At 40.4% G+C, this 20,894-nt stretch overlaps 2 protein-coding genes and 1 long non-coding RNA gene across 4 annotated transcripts in view; 2 read left to right on the forward strand and 1 right to left on the reverse strand.

The window, feature by feature from the left end:
- Positions 1-437: 437 nt before the first annotated feature.
- Positions 438-20,539, reverse strand: LOC124862760 (phosphoinositide 3-kinase regulatory subunit 5-like). Its single transcript, XM_047356871.1, has 18 exons — positions 20,404-20,539; positions 14,723-14,825; positions 14,174-14,274; positions 14,013-14,081; positions 13,756-13,894; positions 7,700-7,769; positions 7,428-7,605; positions 7,168-7,336; positions 6,187-6,255; positions 5,288-6,099; positions 5,055-5,180; positions 3,746-3,880; positions 3,565-3,658; positions 3,397-3,473; positions 3,197-3,290; positions 3,014-3,093; positions 971-1,086; positions 438-783 (listed from the first exon to the last, which is right to left on the reverse strand). Exons 1-18 carry the CDS (start codon positions 20,413-20,415, stop codon positions 636-638), a joined length of 2,592 nt encoding a protein of 863 aa, XP_047212827.1. The 5' UTR covers positions 20,416-20,539; the 3' UTR covers positions 438-635.
- On the forward strand, positions 1,101-4,659 carry LOC124862783. Its single transcript, XR_007036999.1, has 3 exons — positions 1,101-2,122; positions 3,653-3,914; positions 4,086-4,659. It is a non-coding gene; the product is annotated as an uncharacterized LOC124862783 (long non-coding RNA).
- Positions 20,530-20,894, forward strand: part of LOC124862766 (netrin-1-like) — a 64,070-nt gene continuing 63,705 nt past the window's right edge. Inside the window, exon 1 of one of the 2 annotated variants that reach the window (XM_047356882.1) lies at positions 20,530-20,665. The gene's annotated coding sequence lies outside the window, so the exon portion shown is untranslated. The remainder of the gene's footprint in view (positions 20,666-20,894) is intronic. The other variant, XM_047356883.1, reaches the window with a different exon arrangement.

Consider the following 20,894-nt stretch of genomic DNA (forward strand, 5'->3'; position numbering starts at 1 on the left):
AAAACAGAGTGGTTGCCAAGGAGATCGGTGCGTTACGACAGGATGAACAATAAATCACTAAGCATCCACAGACTTTTAAATAAAAAGCGTGAAAACAACCGAACTGTCAAATTTTTAATTTTAATGAAATCAAAACTTGACCACAATGCAGAGAACAATAATTGATTTGTTCAAAAGGAAAGACGGAAACTGAATATATATAAATATATATATATATATATATTCTACATTGTCAAGATTCTAATTTCTGCCTTATACAGACAGCCTACAGTAAAGTAAAATATTGATACATTTTAATTAGTTTGAGTTTGGACTTGCTGAGAGAGATCTCGAGAGGGCCACAGATGAGAGCAACAACACACACACACATATTCATATACATATATATATATATAAATATATATACACACATGCATATATGCCCCCAGTGCCTCCCCAGCCCCCCCTCTAGCTCCGCCCCTAAGTACCAGCTGGAATTTAAAATTACTTTCACTACTGGTTAAACGTATAATAAATAATCACCTGTTTCTTGAAATGAAATGTTAATTTCTGTTCTCTGTCCTTACTTTATTTTCCCACTCATTGTGTTCTATTCTATACATCCTGGATCCTTCGACAGTGCTGTGTCAGATGGGTCACTGACACGAGGCAGAGAAAGAGGTGATGGGAAGGCAGAGCAGAGAGCAGTATGTCGGGTGCAAGGGTTGGATTTGGCCCGGTAGTGTTTTGTAGGTCCTCCAATCCGAACTGCTGCCTGGTTTGCTGCACAGGGACACCTCACACCTAAAGACAACACACAGAGTTACTGCCAGTTTATACCTCAATGCATCCATGCTGAGTTTCATATAATACATGTTTCTGAAATACACAAAATTTAAAATGCATTTATAGCTTTATTTTTTTTAAGTTGGCTGTCAAGGTGCAATAATAAAATATTATTCTTTTCCCATGAAAAATTATGAACTGTTACCTTTTGACTCTTTGAATGAATGTCTTTTTGTCTTGATCCAGACAAACAGCAAACGTTGTCCCATCCCCTTGAGCACTCATGTGCACCTTGTCCACCTTTATTTCTGATACCAAGATCTGCTCCAAACACAAGAGTCAGTCTGTTTTTTAAAGAAACTATCCAGAGATGTATTGAAGTTTCACCAATAAATGCATAACAACAATAAAAGTGCAACCGGGTAATGGAGTATGAATTTCCACAACATGATTTTACAAAATAAAAGGATTATAAAAACTGAATTGAAGAAAGAAAGTGCTAATTCCATTTTGTTTGTATTTGGGTTGATGACATCACAAGAGGCGTGGTAACTGAACTGTTCAGCTGTTTGAGCTAGAGTTGCACTCTGAAGACCCCCAAACCATGCTGGATGAAATTGTGGATGATGTGGATGAATTGATGACGAAGACAATGATCTACTTCAGAACTTTACCTCAAACCAACCTTCTCATCTTTCTAGTTGATCTTTTCCTTTCTGTGTATATTTGCCAGTAATAAAACAAGTTAATATCAAACTGTATTTGAATCACAAGTCAAAATGTGACTGGTCAGTAGGGCAGACATGCATGGCATTTTCTGAACAGCTTGTCTCTTTCTCACTTCCTCCCTTTAGTGTAAAAACTGCAAAAATAATGATGCCATGTATTGTCATGATCTGCCTCTGTTAGGTTTTGAGCTCCTTGTCTGCTTTCTCTACTTTGGCTTGCTATTATTTCAGTTCATTCATGTTTATTAGAATCATCATTCATTCTTGTGTTTAGATTACGTTGTGGGATTCCTGTGTTAGATGTTTTTGTTTGTGTTTTCTTGTAGATCTGTTCCTCCCTGTTTATGTTCTTTAAGTTAGTTCTATTGTTTACTTATTTCTTTCTGTTTTGGTTATTTTCCTGGATTCCTTGCTCATTTGTGTCAATTAGCCACCCCTTATCTGTTGCCTGCATGTTCTTTTCCACCAGCTGCTCCTGATTCCCCTCTGATTAGCACCCTGTGTTCATTGGTCTATTCTCCACCCTTCCTCAGTACTTATACTCCCTGGTTTTATTATTCTTCACTGGTTCCTCCTGGTTACTACCTGCTCAATGTCTGATACCCTGCCTGTGTTCCATGACCTCGGCTGTAAGTTCACCAGATTCTATTATTAAATATTCAGTTCACCATGTGTCTCCCAAACTCTTGCCTGCACTTTAGTCCAGCAAAAACTGACAGGTATAAATTGCAGATATTTACATGGTGTGGCTAACTGATCATTTGATGTCTGCTCTGCAGGAAACATTGTTGAGACTTAAAAATCAACTTAATGTAAAGTACCAACCAGACCATAATCTTGATGCAAGTCAATTTGTTTTATGACAATGTCAAGTTGATGAGCCCTTGGTATTATTTACATAAAACAATTATGGAAAGAATCTGAGTTTTCAGCCAATTGGTACCATCCAAATTTAGCCTAATGGTAAATGTTAAATGTCAGGCTTGGTTGATCAATTCAAACCCACTTTAAACCACATTTTTAAATCAATGACGTCTTTTTGTTCTTAACTTTTCAACCATGATTTTACATTATTTAGACCAGAAGGCACCATCGTCTTTTCTTTGTCTATTCAACAAAAAACTGCTTGGTGCGATGGCTTAAACGTTTTGCTGCAGCCATTCAGTGTGCAAGTAAACACCTTTTAGGGAGGAAATTGATTACAAACATGTAAATATAGAGGAAAAAAGCAGGAAAAATACAGATGAAATAACTCAAAAGAACTACGATCAGTTGCCTCATGCCTTATGTGATGTCATTAGAGGCATGGAAGCTTGTCTTGGAGGGTAGATTTAATCTTGATTAAATCATGATCTACAATAAAATAGAATAACAGATAGAAAAGTGGATCATTACACATAGTTCTATAGGTATTAAACTGGTTCGGAACTGAGTTTGATTGGTTTTACAGAAAAGCCAGGGTTGTAGCTTTAAAATGGGAAGTTGTGTGTAAGCATTAGTACATTTAAACTACCCTTTACCTGGTTATAACCCTTTTTAGATTTGGAGTTCTGCTTCTTCAGAACCTCTGTCAAGGTCAGCTGCAGGCCTTCCATAGAATCTGGATAAAGGAGCAAAACACAAACAAAAGTAGAAAATGAAGTTAAAGCACTTTATTTAAAAGGTGAAGCTGCAGAGCTGGGGTATGGCAATAGAGCACTGACCCAGCTGCTCTGAATTGCTGCAGGTTTTTTGAAGGTTAATCGACGTGCAGACGACATCTTGGTGGATCCACCTACTCCTCCCACTGACGGCCACCTGTACTCATGTCAAACAGGAAACAGTTAGGATTAGCTGGGGCTGGTAGAAATAGAAATGTGTACTATTGTTTCTAAAGCAGGAAGTCAACGTAAAGGAACAATACCTTTTTGTAGGCCACACTCAGTGTGAGAGGAACAGCCTCCCGCTCTTCATCCATTCCCAACCTTTTGCTCGCAGCCCCTTCAGAAACAATACATCACATATGAATTCACATGCACATATGTGTATGTGTTGCTTTTTGTCTGTGTATGTTTTGCAGAGTGTGACTAACCCATGGCCTTAACAGCTCTGGCTCCAGCTGTGTGTCCCAGCTCCAAGGAATGAATGAACACTTCCTTTCTCTTCTCTCCCCCTGCCAGGGTCAGCTGTGCAAAGGAAGGAACCAGAATATTTTACACTGGGAGCGGGTGGACATGTCCTGTACATGTTGCCGTGTGAGATGATCCTCTGACCTCAGCCTGGTAGAGCTGCACCAGAATTGGCTGATCTGCATGTCTGCAGTAATAGAGAACCAAGTCAGCCAACAGGGGAAGACGATGCTCCATGCTGCCAGTGCTGGTGGAGACATCATCGTCCTTGGGAGCAGCCTGAGTCATGGGAAGTTAATAAACTACAGCAGGGGTATCATGTGCACACTGATACACAATCATTAATGCTTGACCAGAAAAGCTGCCTTTTTATATGTATTCCATTACCAAGTTAATTTCCAGGAGGCATGGGCAGATTTTAAAGACTGTGAATATAATCATTATAAATCTTAACTTAACTTTTTCAATATTCTTTGGTTTAAAGATCTCTTTATCAGCTGCCACAGGAAATGGACATAGATTTTGTTTTTCTCATACCGGATGGACGATAGAGAAACAGTGCTGCCCCTCCCCCATCGGTTGCCATGCACTTCCAAGCAGCTTGCCTAAAGAAGCCTACTATGATTTTAAAATTCAGCTGTCTTGAGATATTTCACGTCATGGCATGGAAAGGAGTGCTACCCATCATTGTTATGAAGGCAACATTGTTTTAAAGCTACAGTTAATGAGTTGAGTGGTGTGTCTCTTGAAGGTCAGTAAAGTCTAGAATTAAGGATTTCTTAGTGGATTTCAGGATAAAGTGTTTGTTTAACTTTACCAATAGGTTTTTTCTAACTGAAAGTAATATTAATGATTTGGAGTGGCCCAGCCAGAGTTCTGACTTGAATCTGATAGAGAATCTGTAGAGGGAGCCAAAGGTTAAGGTGATGGCAAAGAGGCCTTCCAAGATCAAAAACCTAAAACCCTTTAAAGATAAATTGTTAAAATACAAGCAATAACATTTATAAGTAGGGTTTGAATGTTGTAATGCCAATAAAGATTTTTCCACTGATTATTAATAGTGAGCTTTGGAAATGTTTTATTCATTTTTTTTTTTTTTTTTTTTTTTTTTTTTTACCTTCATCATGGTGGCAAGATAAATATGGCTAACCATTCAGGTGTTCTCAGTGAGGAAAACAAAAAGTTATGGATTACTCATGAATTTTACATATTTTTATGAGTGGTGGTCCATAAATGTAGTTGGCACTGTGCAAAAGATGCAGCATTTGTGACAGCTACTTTAATTTAGCCATACCCGTTTTGTCTGTGGTGTCTAAATAAAAAAAAACAAAAACAATGATTAGGATTTAATAGCTAGATTTGTTTCTTGTTCTAAAAAATCTTTATTTAAAAAAAACAAAAAAAACATTGACTTATATTGCCTACTGTAAAATAATACCTCACAGTAATTTACCTCACAGAGCACTTCAGAGGACAAGCTGAGCAGATTGAGGACATTGCGCTCATACCAGGGATCTATCAGGCCCAACATCTCTGCTATATCTGTTGTACTGTCCTCCACTTCCTGGCCATTTAATTCCTGTCACAATAAAGAAATGTGAAGTAAAATTCCGTAAAGATTTTACTGAAATAAATGACCTAAATCTCTTGGATAATTATATTACATGTGTGGAGACGCTGCAGTACCTGTCCTTCTGTTGGCGTGTGACCTCCTCCTGGACTTGTAGCTCTCTTCTTGATGGGAACAAAGTAAAACTGCAGTTTGCATGTCTTAGTGAGTTGGGGACACCTTCTCTCTTTCTGCTGCAGATCACTGTATGCCCGAGCAAGCCTCCCAGCCTCTCTGTCACCTCCGAATGCAACCACCTTGACGACAGTCGGCACTTCTGGCTCATTCCCCTCATCGCAGCTCAGGATCGGCCTCCTGCGAACGCAGATGTGCCTCCGGGGAGAGGAAGGATCTACTGGAGCTGTGACGGACACATTCAGATGAGGATGTCTCATGGGAGTCCCTGAATGTTTGAGCTGGGCCCCTGTCATTAGGTAGTCTTTGGTGATGTCACCATTGTAGCCCATGCTCTGGACACGGCGGCAAGTGCTTGGACTGTGGGGTGTCTTGAAGATCAAGGAGAGACGCTCCAAACCCAAGAGGGATTTAGACTTTTTCTTGGGCTTCTTTCTAACCTTCGGATGGGTGCCTTGTCCTTCCTCAGTCTCCTCATGCGCTGTGTCCTCACTGAAGTCGCTTTCCACTCCTGATGAAGCAGACGGCACAGACCAGCTGGAGGAAAGAGAGTAACCTGAAAACGAAGAGTCCCTCGAGGAAGACGAGGTGGTGGAAATCCGATGGCTTTGAATCTGATCATCCAGTTTGTTTGAGTCCAGCTCGTCTTCTTCATCAATGCTAGTGTCAATAGTATCATCCTCACATATTTTGGGGAAACACTCTGGAGGGGAATCCAGGTCAGAATCAACTGCAAGAAGGTCTTTCAGGACCTCTACATGAACGAGAAGAGTGGAATAAGAGTTGGAGATATGATACTGTTGCACAGCAGCTAATGGTAGATGAATTGTTTTCAAATTACCAAAGTTATCGTCCTCCCATAAACATGTGTGACATTTGGGAAAGGGCAGCGTTAGGATTTCAACAGATCCTAAAATAAGAAGGAGATGCGTAGATCAAACAAAAAATAAGAACATGAATGTTATCATTTTATTCTTACTCCATTAAGTATCACAAACCAAAATATATTTTAACAGGATTATATCTAATAGACCAGTATGGGGTAGAGTAAAAATATGAAGATAGTTTAATTTTGTATTTACAAATAAATATTTGAAATGAACACTATTCATGGAAATTTGCCCCCCCCCCCCCCCTTACTCTGATACCCCTAATCTAATAAACCCAGTGTAATCAACTGCCTACATGAGTCACTTACTTAGTAAACACAGTCTATTTTGTGTAATTTAATCTCAGTATAAACCAAGCTGTTCAATGAGGACCTTAACTAAGGCCTTCATTGAAGGCCTGACCAAACAGGCCTTAGCTGTTTGGTCCGGTCAGGGAGAAAGTTGTGAAGACGTTTTAGGCAGGTGTAAATACTAAAGTAATATCCCAAGCTTTGATGACTGGCATCAGGACAACCCTAAACATTCAGCTACAGCCCAGTTCAAGCCTAATCTAAATCCTTTTAAAAACTGTGGCAAGACTTGGTGGTCACAAGCGCTCTTCATCCAGTCTGACTGAGATTGAGCTATTTTGGAAAGAGGAATGGTCAAAAGTATTAGTCACTAAATGTGCAAAGCTGGTAGAGGCATACCTCAAAAGAAATGGTGTTGTAACTGCAGTGAAAAGTGGTTCTGACTCAGGGGTCTGAATGCAATTGCACGCTAAAGTTTTGTATTTGTAAAACGTTTCACAAACCATTTGACTTAACCACGTGAAAATCTATATACATTAAAGCTTGTGGCTGCAACTTGACAAATCTGGGAAAGTCCTAGGGCTATGAATACTTTTGGAAGGCACATTATATGGGGTTTGTCTCCGGTGTTCTGTGCCTTACCAGTCTCTGAGCAACCATCCCTAGAAGGGACAGCAAGACTTTCTCTGAGCTTCTCCAAGCTGTGGAGTAGACCCTCCCTAGCAGTCGTATTATTTGGCACAGAGGTCGCTGTCTCCATGCTGCCAGTTATGGTCTCCAAAAGCTGTTCCAGCTCATATAACTCTTTTTCCTGATGTTAAATAAAGAAGGATATTATTTAAAAAAGACAAGAACAAAGTGGTACTACAACTAAAATGTGATCTATAATGTTTGCTATTTACCTGCAGAGCAGCGTGGAGAGCCTGCAGGTCCAGTTTGTTACCAAAAGCAGCCTGAAAACTGTGCAGGATAAGAGTTGTAATGACGTTTCTGTTGGAGTAATTGATGGTACTGAGCTGCTCAGAGGCCAACTGGACCTCCTGAGGGACATCACCACCTGGGCTCACCAACAGCACCATTCTGATGAAGACAGTGATTCACTTTTACGTAAGATGTATCCATTTTTAATGTGTAATCTATTGTTCACTTCTAGGAACTTGAATTAGGTACTTACATGGTTTTAGAGCAGTTGACATCAGGGGAAATTGCCTGCTCCGTCCTTACCAATCGTTGAAATGAAATACCTGCAATAAAAAGGCAATGAAGTATGAACAACAGTGGGTGAACACTGTTCAACAGGAATGTAGCACAGTAAACGTTTTTATAGCTTAGACTCCCGAACTCAATATTTATTTCATAGTAAAGTTAATTTTGTACTTTAGATGGAAACATACTATATATAAAAGCGGTGGAGGTAATCGAGGATTATCAATAATTTTCTTATTTTTGGTCAAGTACACAGTTTAACAAGAAGAAGCAGTGAGGGCTGGACGTGTCAAGATAAAGAGCTGAACGAGAGATTGATTAGACAGAATCTCTACAGAGAGGCGGTTAAAACAGGTGTGCCCAAAGTGTGGCCTGGTGGCCATTTGCGGCCCTCCAAATGATTTTGTGTGGCCTTTAACCAAAGTTCAGGAATGGTACATTTTTGGCCCATCAACACAAGCAGTTGATGCAGATAGACTTTTTTGTGCACAATTTTCACTGATGTGAGGCCTTTAAATAAAATTGCATCCACTGACATTTGCTCAAAAGCAGGCTCAGGCGCAGTCTTTTATTAAACTTTGCCTAATAACGTAGGAAAGAGTGACTCATATTTGGTTCGTGCTGCTGAAAATACACAAAGAAATTAGCTAGACCAAGTCAAAAGGAAACAATCAACAAGTTAGGAAATGTTATGGCTTTCTACTGTTAGGAGTAACCTTTATTATTATGCTCGTAGCAGTTCTAATGTTTCCCTTTTGTTACAATAGGATAAGAAAGCTCATCGACACACAGTACAAGGATAAATGGCCCAAGGTTTGTCATAAATGACCTGAAGCTGGGGCACTGGGGTAGATAGTGGAGCAGCCGGTATAACTGGGTTGATTAGAAACCTACAGCACACTTAGATTAAGGATGGACACCTGCTACTACACAATCTAACAGATAGACACCACAATGGTGACACATAGTCTACTGATAATCACTGAGGGAGGGAACATCCGTTGCATTGGAGTGCCAGATATAAAACTACATGTGACCTTCTATTGTGGCTCTTCGTCATGCTTACACAGACGGCAACGGTCCGAGACGGGAACCTCAGCGCTGATTTCTGTAATCATTCCTCTGTCTTAACTTAGATTAAAAAGAGCTAAAAGTTAGAAACTGGTTAAGAGTCGTTCCTTTAAGAGTCTTTAGATAGTCTCCTGTAGAGACTCACAATAAGAAACACGAAATGCAATTAGAGAAGTTTGAATACTGAGAAGGACATGAACTTGAATGAACGTATTAGAGTTAGACTTAGAATTGTCTTCCCCCCAGGATCCGATACTGGTGAAGGAGAGGAGGCCTGATGATAAGAGAACTGGAGAAGCTGAGAATCGATGGAGGCGATGGGGTGGAGGAGGGTCAAAGTTCGGCTGACAGCTGAATGGGAGACTTTAAATGCGGAGCCTTGAAGGATCATTGGCTGAGGATTACTGCAGACTTGATGCTGATTGGTTGGAGCGAAGACACACGGAGGAGCCATTTTATGAAGCTGGAGGAGTGGGTGAGTCTCCCAGATTCGTTATCACTCCATTTGTCATTGTCTTTTTCCTTGTTTCCCTGGAAATAAACCTTTGAAAAGTTTTACTCTTGTATGTATATTGGACTCTTTTGAATAATAGGCTACTGCCTCAACTAGGGTCTGGAGTCTCAACCTGGGCGCTCTTTGCGTGTGACTCCCCGTGGCTCCCCCCCGCAGCTCCACCCCGTGGCTATCGATATCACTGCCGTACTGTTGAAAATGGCTGTGGACTACAAGTACTCCGCCGCTGCGCAGGGGCGGCTGCTGTATTCGGATCTACAGGAAGTAACTAAAATTACACCGTGAACGTGATGAATGATAAAACTGAAATGGTAAAAATGGAAGCGCTAAAATCAAGGCAGTGAATGAAAACAGAAAACGTTGAATTTGATAACCTTAATATTTATAACATTAATATTTACCATGTTATCATTTTAATGACCTCCAAATTCACAGATTCTAATTTTTACAGAGAAGAAATTAATCACATGTTGGTTTTTACGGAACTCAATTTTACCATGTTCAGTATTTCACACCTTCAATTCATTTCAAGTTGATTTATGTTACATTGACCCCTCATAGTTGTCCACCTGTGTGGACATGTGAAAAACTGTTGTGTCATAGAGTGGTTTCAGGTCGGACCAGCTTGCAGTGAGAACTATTACTATAAAAACTAACCGAGAGGGAACTACAGGTCCTTCTCAAAATATTAGCATATTGTGATAAAGTTCATTATTTTCCATAATGTCATGATGAAAATTTAACATTCATATATTTTAGATTCATTGCACACTAACTGAAATTTTTCAGGTCTTTTATTGTCTTAATACGGATGATTTTGGCATACAGCTCATGAAAACCCAAAATTCCTATCTCACACAATTAGCATATTTCATCCGACCAATAAAAGAAAAGTGTTTTTAATACAAAAAACATCAACCTTCAAATAATCATGTACAGTTATGCACTCAATACTTGGTCGGGAATCCTTTTGCAGAAATGACTGCTTCAATGCGGCGTGGCATGGAGGCAATTAGCCTGTGGCACTGCTGAGGTCTTATGGAGGCCCAGGATGCTTGGATAGCGGCCTTTAGCTCATCCAGAGTGTTGGGTCTTGAGTCTCTCAACGTTCTCTTCATAATATCCCACAGATTCTCTATGGGGTTCAGGTCAGGAGAATTGGAAGGCCAATTGAGCACAGTGATACCATGGTCAGTAAACCATTTACCAGTGGTTTTGGCACTGTGAGCAGGTGCCAGGTCGTGCTGAAAAATGAAATCATCTCCATAAAGCTTTTCAGCAGATGGAAGCATGAAGTGCTCCAAAATCTCCTGATAGCTAGCTGCATTGACCCTGCCCTTGATAAACACAGTGGACAAACACCAGCAGCTGACACGGCACCCCAGACCATCACTGACTGTGGGTACTTGACACTGGACTTCTGGCATTTTGGCATTTCCTTCTCCCCAGTCTTCCTCCAGACTCTGGCACCTTGATTTCCGAATGACATGCAGAATTTGCTTTCATCTGAAAAAAGTACTTTGGACCACTGAGCAACAGTCCATTGCTGCTTCTATGTAGCCCAGGTCAGGCGCTTCTGCTGCTGTGTCTGGTTCAAAAGTGGCTTGACCTGGGGAATGCGGCACCTGTAGCCCATTTCCTGCACACGCCTGTGCACGGTGGCTCTGGATGTTTCTACTCCAGACTCAGTCCACTGCTTCCACAGGTCCCCCAAGGTCTGGAATCGGCCCTTCTCCACAATCTTCCTCAGGGTCCGGTCACCTCTTCTCGTTGTGCAGCGTTTTCTGTCACACTTTTTCCTTCCCACAGACTTCCCACTGAGGTGCCTTGATACAGCACTCTGGGAACAGCCTATTTGTTCAGAAATTTCTTTCTGTGTCTTACCCTCTTGCTTGAGGATGTTAATAGTGGCCTTCTGGACAGCAGTCAGGTCGGCAGTCTTACCCATGATTGGGGTTTTGAGTGATGAACCAGGCTGGGAGTTTTAAAGGCCTCAGGAATCTTTTGCAGGTGTTTAGAGTTAACTCGTTGATTCAGATGATTAGGTTCATAGCTCGTTTAGAGACCCTTTTAATGATATATGCTAATTTTGTGAGATAGGAATTTTGGGTTTTCATGAGCTGTATGCCAAAATCATCCGTATTAAGACAATAAAAGACCTGAAATATTTCAGTTAGTGTTCAATGAATCTAAAATATATGAATGTTAAATTTTCATCATGGCATTATGGAAAATAATGAACTTTATCACAATATGCTAATATTTTGAAAAGGACCTGTATACTGTAAACCAAGGCTGGGGAATGAACAACTAATATTAAGGGGAACAAGGGGAACAAGCAACTAAATCATAACAAAAAGGGGTCTAAAGCCAGGAGGAAGAAACTAACAAAACTAAGCACAACACAGCAGTAAACAAGCCTAAATAAACTACTCAATCAAAACACACTAAAAACCAAAACAAAGTCCAAAATGGCAGATCCTGACAGTTTGTGAAGCTCATGTTTAACAATAATGAATTAATTTTTTTTCCTCAAGCCTAAAAATGATGGAAAACACTTGGAGAGAGCATTCTGAATAGGTGAAAATATCATAATTATTGCATAGAAGGGTTTTTTAGTGTAGTTCTTCTTTGTATGTATGGTATACATACTGTACAACCTTTTATTACCAATGTATAGGTGTATTTCTGTTTTCCATCTGCCTGTCACTTTGCTGCCGATTCACCAAACCTCCCTATTGAGACACAAATAAAGGAATATTCTATTCTATTCAAAAATACTTTATTAATCCCAAAGGGAAATTAAATGTAGTTGTAGCTCATATATACTATTTGGCTGAAGGCAAACATGTAGAACCAGAGGGGTCCATGGCTGAGGTTGAAGATAAAACATTTGAGGTGTTACAGGAAACTGTGGGTCAAAGGAGGGTGGGATGTCTGGCTGAGAGCAAGAGGGGAGGATGCTGAGCTTGTTTCTGAACTGAACCTATTAAAGAATGTGTTTAATTCATTGGCTCTGTCCAGACCTCCATTGGTCTGATTGTCCTTCTTGAAATCGGTGATCTTCTTCATCCCTGACCAAACATCTTTGATATTGTTTTGCTGGAGCTTGCGCCAGCTCTCCAGCTTCTATTCTATTCTAGTAAAATGTAACTCTTTATTAATGGCTCAATGCGGCTAACTACGCTGTTTTGTAAAATTTTTATTTAGATAAAGAAAATTATTGCTAGATGACAGTGAAAGGGCATTTATAAGAAAAATGGCTAGTATATCCAGTGGGAGTCCGTTGTAGCTCCATGGAACACCCTATGTTTGTCTGAGCAATTTGACTCTCACAAACAAAAACTCATGTAAAATTGTATTTTAAATGACACAAACTTTGTTAAAGTAAGTAAGTAAATATAAAGAAAATATATTATATATTTAAAATATATTTTAAAATGATGATCTCAATTATTAAGATAAAAACTATGTGAACCACCCTGGCCCTGTGTGAAAAAAGTAATATCTTACTAAACCTATTGGTTTTACCATCCTTGGCGACAGCAACTGCTATGAAGCATTTGTGATTTACACCGCTCTGGAGGAATTTTGGCCCACTCCTCTTTGCAGAATTGATTTAATTCAGTCGCACAGCAAGATTTTTAAACCACGACTAGAATGTTTAAAGCCATAACGCAGCAACTCATTCAGATTTAACTCCAGACTGTTGTAGGCCAGTTCTATAACTTCATTTCATTTATTCAGTCAGAACAATTCAGAGGTGGTTGGTATGCTTTGAATCATTGTCCTGCTGCACAACCCAGATGCATTTCAGTTTAAGGTCACAAACACATTGCCCTTCAGGATCCTCACACTACCACCACCATGTTTGACAGTCAACATGATGTTCTGTTTCTGAAATTGTGTGTTAGTTTTCCACCAGATTAAACAGGTAACACACTTTCCAAAAGGTTCCACTTTGGGAGTCTTGGGAGTCATAAAGATGTGTTTTTCCAGCAATTTTACCTTGGAATTCTCCCATGGAGGCCATTTTTGTCTGCTCCTTGATTTTGGATCATGAACTCTGACCTTAACTGAGGCCATTGAGGCCTGCGGAGCTTTAGGTGTTGTTCTTGGTTCTTTGATGTACTTTTGAAATCATTTTGTTAGGCTGAACATTCTTGGGAAGGTTGGTAACTGCTTTATGTTTTTGTTACTTCATGTTGACAGACTGGCTCTATTTTATAGATTTTTTGATTCCACATGCTTTTATCCTTCAGTAAATTATTGAAACCATAATTTAAAAATGGCATTTTGTATTTACTCAGGTTCTCTATGTCTGGTATTAAAATTGGTTTAAGGATCTGAAACGGTTGTGACAAAGAAGCAAATCCAGTGGAAATCTGTTAGAGGGGAAATACTTTTCTTTGACACCTTTATATAAACGTTTGTACAACCTGGTGCCCGAATCTCCTGGTCAATGACAATTAGTAAACTTTTGCAGGCAGAGCTACAAGGCTCTGGCCAGGCCAGGAACTGGTGGAACAACAGATAGGCCTCCTGCAGCACACTGCACCCTGGAGCTAAATAAGGGGTCTAGAAGACAGAAAGAAATTGTTTGATATAAAACAAAATGCTGATTTAATGCATAACAAACACAAAAAAAGAAATTGGTCACGTGTTCCTTTTCTGCACACAAATGATTAAAACTCACTCTGAGAAGAGCTGCAGAGAAAAGGAGGGTCAGGGGCACCACCAGTTCATACCGACACTCCACCAGCACCTGCAGAACAATACAAAATCTGAAATAAAAACAGACATTCACCTTTGACATTACAACTTGAGACAGCATTGCTGGTTGTGGTTTTTTTTCACCTCCTTTGTTTTTTGCAGTATTTTTTGCAGAAGGATGAGGAAGTTGTGGGGATGCCTCTTCACAAGTTCCTCCAAACACCAGCGGCTTATGCACAGTCCAGCTGGTTTGAAAGACAAAAACACACAACCTGAACTCAGGCACAGTTCCCTTTTAGGCTTCATTCTGATGTAAATCTGTAAAGAGCTTTATTTGACAATTCATGTAAAAAAGAAGTGATGAATGTCACTGAATGTCACCGATATCCACACACCAGTTTCTATTCTTGATTACTTTATGAATGAAACTGTTCCGTTAGATATTTCAAAACTAATGTTGCTTGATTCTGCTGGTGTGTCACCACTTTCAGTTCCCATTTTGTCTAGGAACCCAACAACAAGCCTCCAGTTGGTTAGTTGGATATTTAACTGAATTTGATTGTTTTCACACAACATCTTACGCTAGCCTTATCATAGTATATAAATGTTTTTCCTCCTCCAGGCTCTTCATCTTGGTCATACTTCTCGTTTCATAGCATCAGTGTGAAAGCAAGTGTAGTTTGGGATTCTTACCATTCCACAGCTGCTTGTCGGGAGAGTTGATTCCCAGGTGACAGAGGCAGCGCTCGAGGCTATGCTGGATACGGTCCTCAGTGCACGAGCTCTGCTCCATCGTCTGCAAAATCATCCCAACATCCACAGGTGTATGAGAAAAGACAAACCAAGAGGAAGTTCTTTCTGTTTGCCTCTGTTCCTGGCGAACCAAATGGTCCCGTCAGTTGACCCAACTTCCTGCTGTTGTCGTTGTCAGTAAACAATAATCATTGTTGCTCCGTTCCAGAGACAAAACAGCTCCAACCCGAGATAAAAGGCTTGCTCATACACAGAGAGATTCAACCAATGTTTGAGTGCTTGGGAGAAGATGTCAGGACTGAAACAAGCCGAAACTTCCCATTAGTGAGTGATACTCTGTCTGAGTGAACCGGAGATGAGCTGGTGGAAAACAAACGTCACAACTTCTACTTTTTCTGCTTAAAATTAGCCGTCTGTATTAGGTTGGTAATGACTCACACTTACGATGGAAATTAATCTTACAGAAGGTCAACTCCATTTTAGATGCCCCCAAAACTCTTCCCTCAAATTAACCTATAAGCTCAAAATTGAAATGACTATGAATAGTTATGTCTATTTAAAATAGCCAGGGCTGGGCCTGCAGAGGTAAAGTAAAACTGACCTGACGTTACAAACAAGATTATATGAGCTTTCATGTTTGACGTGGAGGATGACGAAATCTGATGATGACTTAAAGAAGAAATTCTGAGGAATTTTAGATGCTTGGGAGTAAAAATGGATCCTACCCTGAAACTTCATAGTCCATTAAACTCTGTGGTGAAATTTGCTTTTTTTAGTTGTGACGTTTGTCAAAAGTTAAGCTTTTTCTGTCCAAAAGCAACCTGGAGACAGTGATAAACTTTTAAAAAGCAGGCGTCCTGATTCCTGTTATGTTCCCTTTATAGGAATTACTGCAACTTCCACAGCTTGCCTACAACTGGTGCAAAATGCCAACCATTCGATTTTTAACTGGTACAAGTAAACATGAGAACATTTCTCCAACTTCTCAGTTTATTTCTGGATTAATTTTAGAAACTTGATTTACTTTATCAGTCTAAACTGCTGCACCCATGTGTCCCATCCTATTCCCTCCGATCATCAGGACCAGATGCTTTTAGTGGTTCTAAAGAGACGATGTGAACCGAGAAGTGATCAGGCTTTCATTGTTGAAGCTCCTAAACTGTGAAAGGTCTTGTATTTATCGATCTTCTGTTTTTGTGCTTTGATTTGTCTTTTATTTCATTACCTGTTTGTTGGTTTCAATGGGTTTTCCTGTGCCCTAAGATGACGTGTTGGGAATAGAATAGTCTTTATTGTCATTGTACTGGGGGTACAATTGGCCCTATACAAATAAACTGAAATAAATTAAATTTATTTGAAGTTATATATAATCTTGTAGGGAATTTACTCAAGGATTTAAGTAAAAAAAAAAAAAAAAAATGCTCTAATTTATTTTTTAAAAAACAGCTTGCTGACTGTAGCTTTAAAAGAGTGCTAGCTTAATAATGCCTTATTCGTACCGGTCTGCTTCACTGTCGTCATGACCGCAAATCCTGTGTGAAAAAATTATTTAGAAATGGCGACTTTAACTCCTAATACAGCAATGGTGACTGTTGGTGCATCTGACATGCGCTAAGCATCGCATTGCAAACGACCTGGTGTCATCTAGCGGTCACAATGGGGAGGACATCTGGTTGTTATTTTGCAGCATGAAGCTGTATTTGAAATATGATGGACTAGGATGGATTTGAAACTTTTGCCGTCATTGAAATTGAAAGTTGTTTAGTAACGTCATCAGCAAAATAAGGTACCTAAGACTGGGAAATTTGTTTAACTTGTGTTATATCAAACCATTCCTCATGTTGCATCATACGTACAGGGGTTGGACAATGAAACTGAAACACCTGTCATTTTAGTGTGGGAGGTTTCATGGCTAAATTGGACCAGCCTGGTAGCCAGTCTTCATTGATTGCACATTGCATCAGTAAGAGCAGAGTGTGAAGGTTCAATTAGCAGGGTAAGAGCACAGTTTTGCTCAAAATATTGAAATGCACACAACATTATGGGTGACATACCAGAGTTCAAAAGAGGACAAATTGTTGGTGCACGACTTGCTGGCGCATCTGTGACCAAGACAACAAGTCTTTGTAATGTATCAAGAGCCACGGTATCCAGGGTAATGTCAGCATACCACCAAGAAGGACGAACCACATCCAACAGGATTAACTGTGGACCCAAGAGGAAGCTGTCTGAAAGGGATGTTCGGGTGCTAACCCGGATTATATCCAAAAAACATAAAACCACGGCTGCCCAAATCACGGCAGAATTAAATGTGCACCTCAACTCTCCTGTTTCCACCAGAACTGTCTGTCAGGAGCTCCACAGGGTCAATATACACGGCCGGGCTGCTATAGTCAAACCTTTGGTCACTCATGCCAATGCCAAACGTCGGTTTCAATGGTGCAAGGAGTGCAAATCTTGGGTTGTGGACAATGTGAAGCATGTATTGTTCTCTGATGAGTCCACCTTTACTGTTTTCCCCACATCCGGGAGAGTTACGGTGTGGAGAAGCCCCAAAGAAGCGTACCACCCAGACTGTTGCATGCCAAGAGTGAAGCATGGGGGTGGATCAGTGATGGTTTGGGCTGCTATATCATGGCATTCCCTTGGTCCAATACTTGTGCTAGATGGGCGCGTCACTGCCAAGGACTACCGAACCATTCTTGAGGACCATGTGCATCCAATGGTTCAAACATTGTATCCTGAAGGCGGTGCCGTGTATCAGGATGACAATGCACCAATACACACAGCAAGACTGGTGAAAGATTGGTTTGATGAACATGAAAGTGAAGTTGAACATCTCCCATGGAATGCACAGTCACCAGACCTAAATATTATTGAGCCACTTTGGGGTGTTTTGGAGGAGCGAGTCAGGAAACGTTTTCCTCCACCAGTATCACGTAGTGACCTGGCCACTATCCTGCAAGAAGAATGGCTTAAAATCCCTCTGACCACTGTGCAGGACTTGTACAGGTCCTTCTCAAAATATTAGCATATTGTGATAAAGTTCATTATTTTCCATAATGTCATGATGAAAATTTAACATTCATATATTTTAGATTCATTGCACACTAACTGAAATATTTCAGGTCTTTTATTGTCTTAATACGGATGATTTTGGCATACAGCTCATGAAAACCCAAAATTCCTATCTCACAAAATTAGCATATCATTAAAAGGGTCTCTAAACGAGCTATGAACCTAATCATCTGAATCAACGAGTTAACTCTAAACACCTGCAAAAGATTCCTGAGGCCTTTAAAACTCCCAGCCTGGTTCATCACTCAAAACCCAATCATGGGTAAGACTGCCGACCTGACTGCTGTCCAGAAGGCCACTATTGACACCCTCAAGCAAGAGGGTAAGACACAGAAAGAAATTTCTGAACGAATAGGCTGTTCCCAGAGTGCTGTATCAAGGCACCTCAGTGGGAAGTCTGTGGGAAGGAAAAAGTGTGACAGAAAACGCTGCACAACGAGAAGAGGTGACCGGACCCTGAGGAAGATTGTGGAGAAGGGCCAATTCCAGACCTTGGGGGACCTGCGGAAGCAGTGGACTGAGTCTGGAGTAGAAACATCCAGAGCCACCGTGCACAGGCGTGTGCAGGAAATGGGCTACAGGTGCCGCATTCCCCAGGTCAAGCCACTTTTGAACCAGAAACAGCGGCAGAAGCGCCTGACCTGGGCTACAGAGAAGCAGCACTGGACTGTTGCTCAGTGGTCCAAAGTACTTTTTTCGGATGAAAGCAAATTCTGCATGTCATTCGGAAATCAAGGTGCCAGAGTCTGGAGGAAGACTGGGGAGAAGGAAATGCCAAAATGCCAGAAGTCCAGTGTCAAGTACCCACAGTCAGTGATGGTCTGGGGTGCCGTGTCAGCTGCTGGTGTTGGTCCACTGTGTTTTATCAAGGGCAGGGTCAATGCAGCTAGCTATCAGGAGATTTTGGAGCACTTCATGCTTCCATCTGCTGAAAAGCTTTATGGAGATGAAGATTTCATTTTTCAGCACGACCTGGCACCTGCTCACAGTGCCAAAACCACTGGTAAATGGTTTACTGACCATGGTATCACTGTGCTCAATTGGCCTGCCAACTCTCCTGACCTGAACCCCATAGAGAATCTGTGGGATATTGTGAAGAGAACGTTGAGAGACTCAAGACCCAATACTCTGGATGAGCTAAAGGCCGCTATCGAAGCATCCTGGGCCTCCATAAGACCTCAGCAGTGCCACAGGCTGATTGCCTCCATGCCACGCCGCATTGAAGCAGTCATTTCTGCAAAAGGATTCCCGACCAAGTATTGAGTGCATAAATGTACATGATTATTTGAAGGTTGACGTTTTTTGTATTAAAAACACTTTTATTGGTCGGATGAAATATGCTAATTTTGTGAGATAGGAATTTTGGGTTTTCATGAGCTGTATGCCACAATAATCCGTTTTAAGACAATAAAAGACCTGAAATATTTCAGTTAGTGTGCAATGAATCTAAAATATATGAATGTTAAATTTTCATCATGACATTATGGAAAATAATGAACTTTATCACAATATGCTAATATTTTGAGAAGGACCTGTATATGTCATTCCCAAGACGAATTGATGCTGTATTGGCGACAAAAGGAGGCCCTACACCATACTAATAAATTATTGTTGTCTAAAACCACGTGTTTCAGTTTCATTGTCCAACCCCTGTACATACAGTATATCTACTGTCGCTATTTTCAAATTAACAACTTCTAGTTAATGTAGCATCTGCTTGACAGCAAAAACATATTTTTTTAATGTATTGTACTTGTCAGTAAAATCAGACTGTAAAGACTTAACCTATGGGAAAGGTTAAAGACCACAACAACACACCATTCTATTAGGATTTTATGAGGTCTTTTTTCCCCAAACACTTTTTACCGGTTAGGGTATAATGTTTATGTTTTATCTTCTTCATTACTCAAAGACAACTTCTTCAGCCCTCTATAATGACCACATGCACTCAGCATTTCGACATCAAAGTTAAAGATTTTTAAATATATTTTCTAGTTTTAGCTCTTCTGTCCTCAAAGGCACCTGAAATGTTCCACTTTATTAAGGCAGACGCTACATTGTCCGCTGAGGAAACAGGTGGTGATCCACTGTAAGTCAGGCAGCACTGTCCAGCACTTTTGAGCAAGCCTGATCTGTCACAAAATGCCAACTGCTGCCCAGAATCATTAGGCTTAATGCTGATACTGTCCAACTGGCATAAAGACCTGCAGTTTACTAGTCCATAGAGACACTGATTGTTAAGCCTAAAAAAAACAAAACTAAATGCAAACACAAAAGTGTGACATCCTGGTTAAACTAGTACATGGTTAATAAGAGGAACAGGAAATATGCAGAGGTTGAATAATACTATGCAGATGTGACGTTAGCTACATAAAAAAGGCGTGTTTCTCCTGTAAAGAGGCAGCACAAAAGAAAACTAAAAATATCATATATGTAACTTAGAAAATCCAAATTAGACAGTATATGACACAAAACATACCACTTCATTTTCAGATGAGATGCAAAATTTACATCACATTATTTGAGAAAGGCATAACTCTTACCACTAATTGCATTAATCAGTGTCCCAGATCAGCCCGGATCAGCCACAGCTGAGAGACGTCGGCCGGCAGTAGGAAATACCAAGACCACATCCTCCTGTGTTGGTGCCTTCCAAAAACAAAACCCTCCAACTGTGCAGTCAAGACAGCAAGGGTTGCAAAACAGGAACTGAGTCTTTTTGCTGAAGTAGTTTACATATGTGCTGCTGCTGCAGGAGGCGGAGTCTTCTGTCTGACAGATGTCACCTGACCCTTTCGAAATCAGGTAGGACGCCTCTACTAACCTCTGCTCATGTTCAGTCAAATTAAAAGAAAGTAAACCAAGTTTTCAGTGTACACCTCAAATATATCAAAACCCACAAGAGATTACACAATGTCCACAAGGTGACCCTTGCTGCTTCCGTAGGATCTGATAGGAGAAGTAACACTTTAATTGACAGGCCATCGAGAAGTTTGACCACCTCTATAAAAGCAGTTTTGGCAATTTTGGGTAC

The sequence above is a fragment of the Girardinichthys multiradiatus genome, chromosome X (genome assembly GCF_021462225.1).
Source record: "Girardinichthys multiradiatus isolate DD_20200921_A chromosome X, DD_fGirMul_XY1, whole genome shotgun sequence".
Taxonomy (NCBI): domain Eukaryota; kingdom Metazoa; phylum Chordata; class Actinopteri; order Cyprinodontiformes; family Goodeidae; genus Girardinichthys; species Girardinichthys multiradiatus.

Bases quoted from the DNA above. Each gene is read 5' to 3' on its own strand.
- LOC124862760 (XM_047356871.1), bottom strand. The intron at 3,474-3,564 runs GTTAGTCACACT...TTGTTTCTGAAG, and splicing joins CAGAGCTGTTAAGGCCATGG to GGGCTGCGAGCAAAAGGTTG. The intron at 784-970 runs GTAACAGTTCAT...TGTTGTCTTTAG, and splicing joins TTCATTCAAAGAGTCAAAAG to GTGTGAGGTGTCCCTGTGCA.